At 30.7% G+C, this 8,885-nt stretch overlaps 1 protein-coding gene and 1 pseudogene across 1 annotated transcript; both read left to right on the forward strand.

The window, feature by feature from the left end:
• The window catches only part of LOC108488251 (probable methyltransferase TCM_000331), an 89,296-nt pseudogene extending 86,358 nt beyond the window's left edge, over nt 1–2,938 (forward strand).
• An 828-nt stretch (nt 2,939–3,766) lies between these two features.
• Nucleotides 3,767–4,919, forward strand: LOC108488734 (two-component response regulator ARR17-like). The gene is made up of 5 exons (XM_017793019.2): nt 3,767–4,017; nt 4,108–4,178; nt 4,261–4,338; nt 4,431–4,501; nt 4,585–4,919. Exons 1-5 carry the CDS (start codon nt 3,873–3,875, stop codon nt 4,679–4,681), a joined length of 462 nt encoding a protein of 153 aa, XP_017648508.2. The 5' UTR covers nt 3,767–3,872; the 3' UTR covers nt 4,682–4,919.
• The last annotated feature ends 3,966 nt before the right edge of the window (nt 4,920–8,885 follow it).

The following is an 8,885-nucleotide window of genomic DNA, read 5'->3' on the forward strand; positions in this document are numbered from 1 at the left end:
AGATATGTGATGATTGATTGGTGATATACATGTTTAAATAACATGCATGCAAGTTATGTGTGAAAGAGTGAATTTGGTAATAAATCTGCTTGGGACAGCAGCAGTAACGTGACTTTGGAAAATCACCATAAATTGTGGGAGATGAATTAGAAGCTGAATAAATTATGTAATTAAAACTTAATGAGTCTAGTTTCAAATGAAATAAACGAGAACATATTTTGAATTCTGTACAATGAGAAATTTGATTCGTAATGAAGAGTGGTCAGATTAGTCAAATAATGAAACATGGGAAACTCTGAGAAAAATCTGGTATTGATTGGCTAAACCAAAAATTCTAAAAATTTTATGGATAGAAGATATATGAGTCTATTTTCAGGAAAAATTAACGGCACTTGATTTGGAGTTTCTTAGCTCCAGTTATAAATGATTTAGTGACTGTTGCTCAGGGAGACAGCTTGCAGTGAAATTACGATTATGTGGTAAACATTGACAAAAATTTGTTAATGAGTTTCTTATTGATTTCTTATAAGCTTACTAAGATCTGTAGGTGTGGTTGGCCGAATATTGTAAGGGGTTAATACGTAGTTCGTATTTGAATAGTTAGATTAACGTGTTAGTAATCCAATTGTAGGCAATTCGTGTGTGGATCTCGTCAAGATATCGCATAAGCAAGTGTGTAACTAACACCCTCTTTCTTAGTCTAGATCGGCAAAAGCGAAATGCCAAAATCGGTATTTTGTAGATTTGCAGTGTGTGCGAATGCTCGTGAGGTAAATCGATTAATGTTTTTGGTAAGCTGCAATGTTTGGACCGCAAAGTGCATGATTTATGTGCCCTCGATATTTTTGGGCTTAATGGGCCAAAATTGGAATGATGGGCCAACGGGCCCAATCAGTAAGAACCCTCAGTAGTGATTCATTAGTACGTGAAAGGTAGGAATATGCATGAAAAACCCTAAAATAGATAAATTACTAAAATACCTTTAAAAGTGGAAAATTTACAGTTTTACCCTAGGAGATAAATTACCGAAATACCCCTAGGGTTAAATTGATGTAAATGCATGTTTGACTGTTGTTATTTACTGCATGCCATGTTGTTATTATCTGATGCATGGGACTGGGATATTGACGGAGGAAGTACTGAAAGTGGCTTGTCCACGTCTTGGAGGCTTTGCCTCAATTTACTATTAATCGAGAAAGAAGGCCGCAATTGTGGAGTGTTAAATTTGGGTGGGTTGAGCTATTCCCACATGGAGTGTATAGCTGGTACGGGTGGAGTGTAGTGGTTGGTGGGTTGAGTAGTCTCCCCAAATGGGCTTGTATATGTTATTGATGTTGCATGTATTTTGAAATGGGCCTATGGGCCATCTTGTTATCTGAATAAGGGCTAAGGCCCGGTTTATTGTAATCTGAAAAGGGCTCTAGCCCAAGATCACTGTTATACTGAATGGGCTTAGGCCCAATGGGCTTGAGCCGACTTGGGCTTTGAATGGGTTTTCCTTACACACTGAGTTTCCCAAACTCACCCTTCTTTAACCTTGGGTGAGCCTTGATGTGGGTGACTTGGAGCCGAGGGGATTCGAATGGCCATTGTGAATACTTTTGGGTTTGAAAAGAGATTGGTTTTCTTAAGTTATTTTTAATTACTATTTAATTTTTGGGTTGTAATAAGGCCATTTTAACTTTATTTTCTTCTTTGATTTTCTGGGATTATATTATTTTAAACAACTTTAAATTGATGGATAATAATTCAAATGGGCTAGACTTAGGGCGCGATTTCAAAACAATACTTGTTTTTTTTTTTAAAATAACACGACGTCACGAATATTCGATTTACCAAAGATAATCACTCAAAGAAATTTTAACTTGTTATAACCAAGTGTGCCAGTGGATGTAGGCATGTCTAGGATTGGATCCAATCGGAGAGCTTGGTACTTAAGCAGCCTTCATGGCTTACCTTCTCTTTTACGGTTTCCTACCTGGTGCCCAGCTTCCATTCACTTGGTTAGTTTGACAAAAGTCGGCTTTTAAAACACTGAAAAGGAAGCACGGGTTTTTGACTTCAATGTGGCACGTCGGATTCAGGCTTAACGTCTGGGCCGGGTTTGGGGTGCTACAAACAGGCTGTCTTTAGTTGGTTATGCTGATGCCAACTGGGGACTAGATTTTGATGATCACCGGTCAAGAATAGGCTATTGTGTGTACTTTGGCCATACACTTGTCTTATGGTGTTCTAAGAAACAACAAGTTATTTCTTGCTCCACGGCTAAGACGGAATATCAGAGTCTAACTACAGCTACTAGTGATGTTATTTGATTAGTCTCCTTGCTAACAGAGTTACAGCTTCGTTCTGCAGATCCACCTGCTATTTGATGTGACAATTCTAGTGCAGTAATAGTCGCAGCTAATCCGATATTGCACTCCAAATTCAAACATGTTGAGCTTGATCTTTTTTTGTTCTCAAAAAGGTAGCTGATGGTTCTCTCATTGTCGGTGAGGTACCTGCTTGTGATCAAGTCGCTAACATTCTCACAAAACCACTGTACGTCTCCACTTTTGCTTGGTTTCATAGTCTGCTTCAAGTCTTACCTATTGAGAAGCTTGGTGAAGCTAGGTAAATATTAGAATATAGACTCTGTTAGTCTATTACTAATTTGTTATACAGGCTGAAATATTGTTAGTAAGTGGTTAACAGCAGCTAGTCATACAAGTATAAATACTATCCATGTACTGATCAAAGGCAAGTAAATAATACTAGTAAAAGATTTAGTGTCTTCATTCTATTTTCTTTGTTATTCATCTTAATACAGTTGTTAGCATTCAACAATCATTTTAGAGATGCTATAATTGACGGGTTATTCACAAGGTTTGCAGCACATGTGGAAGATGCTCCAAATAACTCGATGCATAAAATAGTTATTCATAGGATGTGCTTTTAGCCACGCCAACAAAAAACTCAGCTCTTTTGGTCACATGGTTAAATGTTAGTATTTTTGTCCTTTAAGTCTCGGATTCAATTTCTCTCCTACTCACATTTGTATTTTTTAATCCATGTTGTTTTATGTTTTTTTTTTTGAAATAATTATATGATTTTATAATATTAGAAATCACCATACCCCACAATATAGGTGGAGAAAATAAAATTTGACATATAAATATTATATATAAAAAATATATAAAAAGAATCGGTTGATGTTTTTAAAAATAATTACATATTTATTATTTGATTTTATAAATAAAAGAGATGAAATAAAAATAAAAATAAAATGAAATAAAATACATATTAAAATGCTTATAAGAGAAATCGAACTGAACTGACAGATGAAATCACAATTATCTAACCATCTAACCAAAAAAAGGTAATGTGTTAAAAATATTTATTAGAAAAAGCTTAAAACAACATGAAATAGAAAATATAAATATGAGTAAAAGAGAAATCGAATTTGAGACTAAAGGATAAAAACACTAACATTTAACTATCTGACCAAAAGAATTGAGTTTTTTTATGTGAACGCGCCCTATAAAACGTATTTTCACTAAACATTATTGAAAACGCACCTTATATAACGTGTTTTTCTTTCTCTCTTTAAAAATAGCATATATCGATAAATAAATAAAAACCTATATTTTAGCATATTCTTAAAAATTAGCCAAATATTTGTGATCTCCTTGGGCTTTTTTTTCCCCAGACCCGTCCAAAAATATCCTCTCCAAACAGTCCCTTCTCTATAAGTATACCTCCCTTTCTCATTTACTCCCATAACACATCCCTTCTTGTTTTTCCAACTTTTCTTTTGCATTTCTTTCTTTATTGTTTTGGTTTGCTGCTTTTTCTTTACAAGTGGTCAGGGTTCTTATTTTTCATTGCATAGGATGCTTAGTTCTGGTGGTGGAAGTGGCAGCTGTTCCAAGGACATGGCGGTGGAGTTAGGAGATGAGCCCCATGTTTTAGTTGTGGATGATAGCCTCATTGATAGGAAACTGGTTGAGAGACTGCTCAAGAACTCCGCTTGCAAAGGTACAATCTTTCTTTTCTTTTCTAACCCTTCAGTTTTGGACCTTTTTTATTTCCAAGAATTTCATTTCTTTTGGTTGTGTTGTGTTGCAGTGACTACAGCAGAGAATGCACTGAGGGCTGTGGAATATTTGAGACTGGGAAATGATACATTGGAAGGCACTGTAAGTAAAACATAAAATAAAACTCCATCCCTTTCATCAAATCATAAAGATTGTGTCTTTATGTCTTTTCTTTGTTTTACAGGTTTCTGAGGTCAATATGATAATAACAGATTACTGCATGCCTGGAATGACCGGCTATGAACTGCTCAAGAAAATCAAGGTACTAAACATTTCATTACTCAAAAGTTGTTAATTAGTAACATTTGCAAGTACCCTTTTTTCATTTCACTCACCATTTTGAATTAAAACCAGGAATCATCCATTCTCAAGGAAGTCCCTGTTATAATCATGTCTTCCGAAAACATACCCACTCGTATCAGTCAGTAAGTTCTCGTGTCATTCATTGATGAATACGAATTATAATGTTAAAAAGATTGTAATGTATGTATATTGTATGTGGAAACAGGTGCTTGGAGGAAGGTGCAAAGATGTTCATGCTGAAGCCACTGAAGCGGTCTGATGTGAAGCAACTCAAATGGCACTTGATGAAATGCAGGAACTGAAGTTAGAGGCAAGAAAACAACAACTAGGATTCAAGAACAAGATTTGTAATGAGAAAAAGAAAAGAAGAAAAACTTTATAAACCCGCATTTTTGTTTTTCTTAGTAGGGTGTAGTGAAAAAATGGGGGTGTCTATATTGTTTCCATTCTTCAATTTTTGTGCGTCTTGACATTTCTGTTTTAAGCCAGATATTGGCATTGATACAAATATGATGATTCTATATACAATAATTGACTGAACGAGGTAACAAAGTCTTGTCAATGTTGGTAAAGAGAGATTCTATGTTTCAAATTCGGCTTTTACCTTTGCGGGTAACTATTCTGCTTATAATTTTATCATACGTGGCTTTATTAGGTAACTATTCTGGTTTGATTATAAATATCTTTTCATTCTGATTATAATTTATTTGGATTATATATTATTTGTAATTCTACTTTTATTTGGGTATATATTTTTAAAATTATACATTAATTTTAAACCATTCCTAAAATTTATGTATACAGTTATACATTAAACCATAATTTTTGTATTTATCTCTAAAATTTAAAATAATTTTTATTTTAAAATAAATTTTAAAATATTTTAATTTTTAATTTTAGAAACCATATATATCTAATACTTTTAAATTTAGAAATAAAGTTTTAAATAATGTTAAAGCATAATTTGACTTAAGAAAAAAAGATCACTAAGGATAGTGTTGTAGGTAGAAGTAATATTTTTAAACCAAACCGATGATCAAATCAATGAGGTCATTTGTTCATCGATTTAATTAGTCTTATTAAAATTATTAAAAATATTAAAATTTAATAAATTTAATAAATTTAAAAAAAACTCAGTCAGTTTTTTAACCAATTTAATCAATTTGTATTGATTCTTTCTCTAACTGATTCAAAGCTACTTTTAGGAACAATTCCTAACTACTTTTCAATCCAACCAATCCAATGTAGACCAAACAACGCCGATAGAAGTGAAATAGTTAAAAGTTATTACATAATATAAGTAAAATTATATAACAATCTTTTAAAAATTAAAATTAATTTTGAACGGAAAATAATTTAATTATTAGTAATTTATTTTACATTAAATATAATTTAATGCAATATAGTAAATAAGAAATAAGAAGTTAATTTATTTTTTGAAAAATTAGGGACTGGATATTTAAACCAAAAAATTTAAATATAAAGAAAGTAATGATTTAATAACTATGGTTATGAAGTAAATATTAATAGCATAAAATGTGAAATGAGATGAGATGTAAATGTATATATATAGAGTAAAGATGAAAATGATGAATGTAATTATAACTAGATATATTAAGTGAAAGGAATTAAATAGTATATGGAATGGTTAAGAAATTGTTAAGTTGAATGCAAATATAATGAGAAAGTAAGTGATATAGTTGTATACCTGCCTTGTGAAAATGGAAGTATTTTATATAGAATTGTATGGTCTTAAAATTAGAATGGAATGCATGCATGTTTCATAACTTCACTTTCCTTATTTTGAATCATAGATTTACAACTCACAACAAATAAACAAATAATAACCCGCAACTAAGAATGGAAGCCAAAAGTTGGGCCTCCTGCGCATCATTGAACTACATCAGTTAATCCTACCCATCATGCTTACTTATCTTGCCATGTACCAAAAAATTTGAGAAAAAAGAGGTAAAACGATAAAGCTAATGAATATAAATTATTTATATAATAACAATGAATTTAGATTATCTCTATCTCAATATATATATATATATATATATATTTGTATTTTAAAATTTAATTTAAAATTATTACGATAAAAATTTCAATATAGTTTGACAATTATTATATTTTTATATTTTTAATTTGAAATTTTATTAAATATTTAAAGATTAAGAAAGTAGATGTTATTTTTAAACTTAATATTTTAAAATGTTGGATGTTATGTTCATTTAGAATTTTTTTAATATTAAATGAATAAATAAATATAAATAAAGCTATTCGTATAAGTCTATCTTGTTATATATAATACTAATTTTATATCTCGTGCAATACACGGATTATTTGTGTTTTACAAAAATGTTATTATTTAAATAACAACACATTTTTAAAATTTATTCATGAAACAATATTTAAATAAGCTAAAAGTATGTTTAAGTTTTTGAAAGATAATATATTTATAATATTATGAATATATTTTATACAAAGAAAATTTGAAAGATAAAACTATTATAATAAAATTTAGAGATAAATTTGATAAATTATATATATGTTATGAATATCTTATTAAGTGGATGTCTATTATGATCAAGATAAAGTTTTGGTGCACTTTAAATTCTAATAGTTATTAGAATTAGATTACTACTTCTATACTTCTTATACCTATAAATAGAGACTTTGATGAAGTATTGTAATCACTCCTTTTGATCAATAAATTACATTCTCTATTACTTTCATATTTTATTTGTTCTTTATTCTCTCCATCTCTCTTTATTTTATAACACATTATCAACACGATGATTCTCTATTTTTTTCAAAATCTTTCGAAGTCGTCCCACAAATTAAATTCATTTTCACCTAAAACTTTCACCCTTACAACTTCATCTTCAGGATGCTGAAAGATTCAATCTTAGAATGGATGCTCGTGATAATAGTCAAAGTGATGACGATGATGTTAAAGATCTTCAAGTATATTTTACTATATTTTATTTATTCTATTATGTTTATTCTAATTGAAGACTAATCATGACAACATTAATAAAAAGATTTTGATTTGAAATCCACACATGTTTTATGATGGTAATTATGAAATAAAGAATCAATGGAGGCATTTAGAAGTTTATCCTACTAGATTTATTGCATTCCCCAAATTGAATGTAAACATAAAGAAAATAAAAAATATAATTATGGACCACTAAAATTGGGAATATAGTAATAAATAAGAGAACAATGAGAGTTCTCAGGATAACTCTTCAAATGGTAAAGATAACTTATGTTATCAATGTGATACGAAAGATTATTGGCCACATGTGGCATATGCGCAAATATTTTGTTTTGTTAATATTCTTTAAGGAAGGATATGAGAATGTAGTAATATATTCTATCATTATAGATAAAACTATTTATCTTGTAACGCCCCAATTTTCGGGAATTCTGTGAATGTTGGCATAGGTTTAATTATATTAGTGGGCCTCTAGAAGGCCTAAGCTTAAGATAGAACCCGGCAATTTTAGTTAATTTTTGTTCCATAAGAAAAAGGGGGTGAAATTATGAAATAGAACCTATGTGAAAATGTTTGAAAATGCTATAGGCTAAATTGAAGTGGCCAAATAAATAGGAGTGCAAAATAGGAGGATTTGCATGACAAACCTCCCATTTTACATGAAGTGGCCAGCCATCATGTTGTTGTAGACAAAATGTGCACTTGATATCCATAATTTATGGTACAAATTGATACAAATTGATAATGGGTTAGGTAAATGTTCCATGATAATGGGTTAGGTAAATGTTCCATGATAATGGGTTAGGTAAATGTTCTATGATGGGAATTTCATGTCTTTTGTATTAAAGAATTAAATGGATGAAATATGAAATTTTATTAAAAAAAAAAGGGGTGAAAAGAACAAAGTTTTGCCCATATTTGTTCATCATAGCCTAAAGTTAGAGAAGAGAAAGGAGAGGAGAAAGCTCTTGAATGTTCGGTCACTTGGGGAAGAAAATTGAAGGTAAGTTCATGGTAGTTTGCTTTTATTTTGAGGTTCATGAGTTCTTCTTGATTCTACCTTAACTCTTGAAGCATATTTTGGTTTTTAGTTGTGTTGTGAGCATTTAGTCATGAATTAAAATGAAGGAAATGGTTGTTGTTTCATGTTCTTTTGATGAAAAATGGAAGATAGGTGAAGTTGAGCCAAACAAATGAGCATGCATGTGCCTTAGATGTTAAAGGGAAAAATCGGCTAACATGTTGTGCTTTAAAATGATGAAATGGAGATTATACTTAAGTAAAATCATAGATATGTGATGATTGATTGGTGATATACATGTTTAAATAACAAGCATGCAGGTTAGGTGTGAAAGAGTGATTTGGTAATAAATCTGCTTGGGACAGCAGCAGTAACGTGACTTTGGAAAATCACCATAAATTGTGGGAGATGAGTTAGAAGCTGAATAAATTATGTAATTAAAGCTTAATGAGTCTAGTTTCAAATGGAATAAACGAGAACATAT

The sequence above is a fragment of the Gossypium arboreum genome, chromosome 10 (genome assembly GCF_025698485.1).
Source record: "Gossypium arboreum isolate Shixiya-1 chromosome 10, ASM2569848v2, whole genome shotgun sequence".
Taxonomy (NCBI): domain Eukaryota; kingdom Viridiplantae; phylum Streptophyta; class Magnoliopsida; order Malvales; family Malvaceae; genus Gossypium; species Gossypium arboreum.

Bases quoted from the DNA above. Each gene is read 5' to 3' on its own strand.
- LOC108488734 (XM_017793019.2), top strand. From the start codon at position 3,873: ATGCTTAGTTCTGGTGGTGGAAGTGGCAGCTGTTCCAAGGACATGGCG. The intron at 4,179-4,260 runs GTAAGTAAAACA...TTTGTTTTACAG, and splicing joins ATGATACATTGGAAGGCACT to GTTTCTGAGGTCAATATGAT. The intron at 4,502-4,584 runs GTAAGTTCTCGT...ATGTGGAAACAG, and splicing joins ATACCCACTCGTATCAGTCA to GTGCTTGGAGGAAGGTGCAA.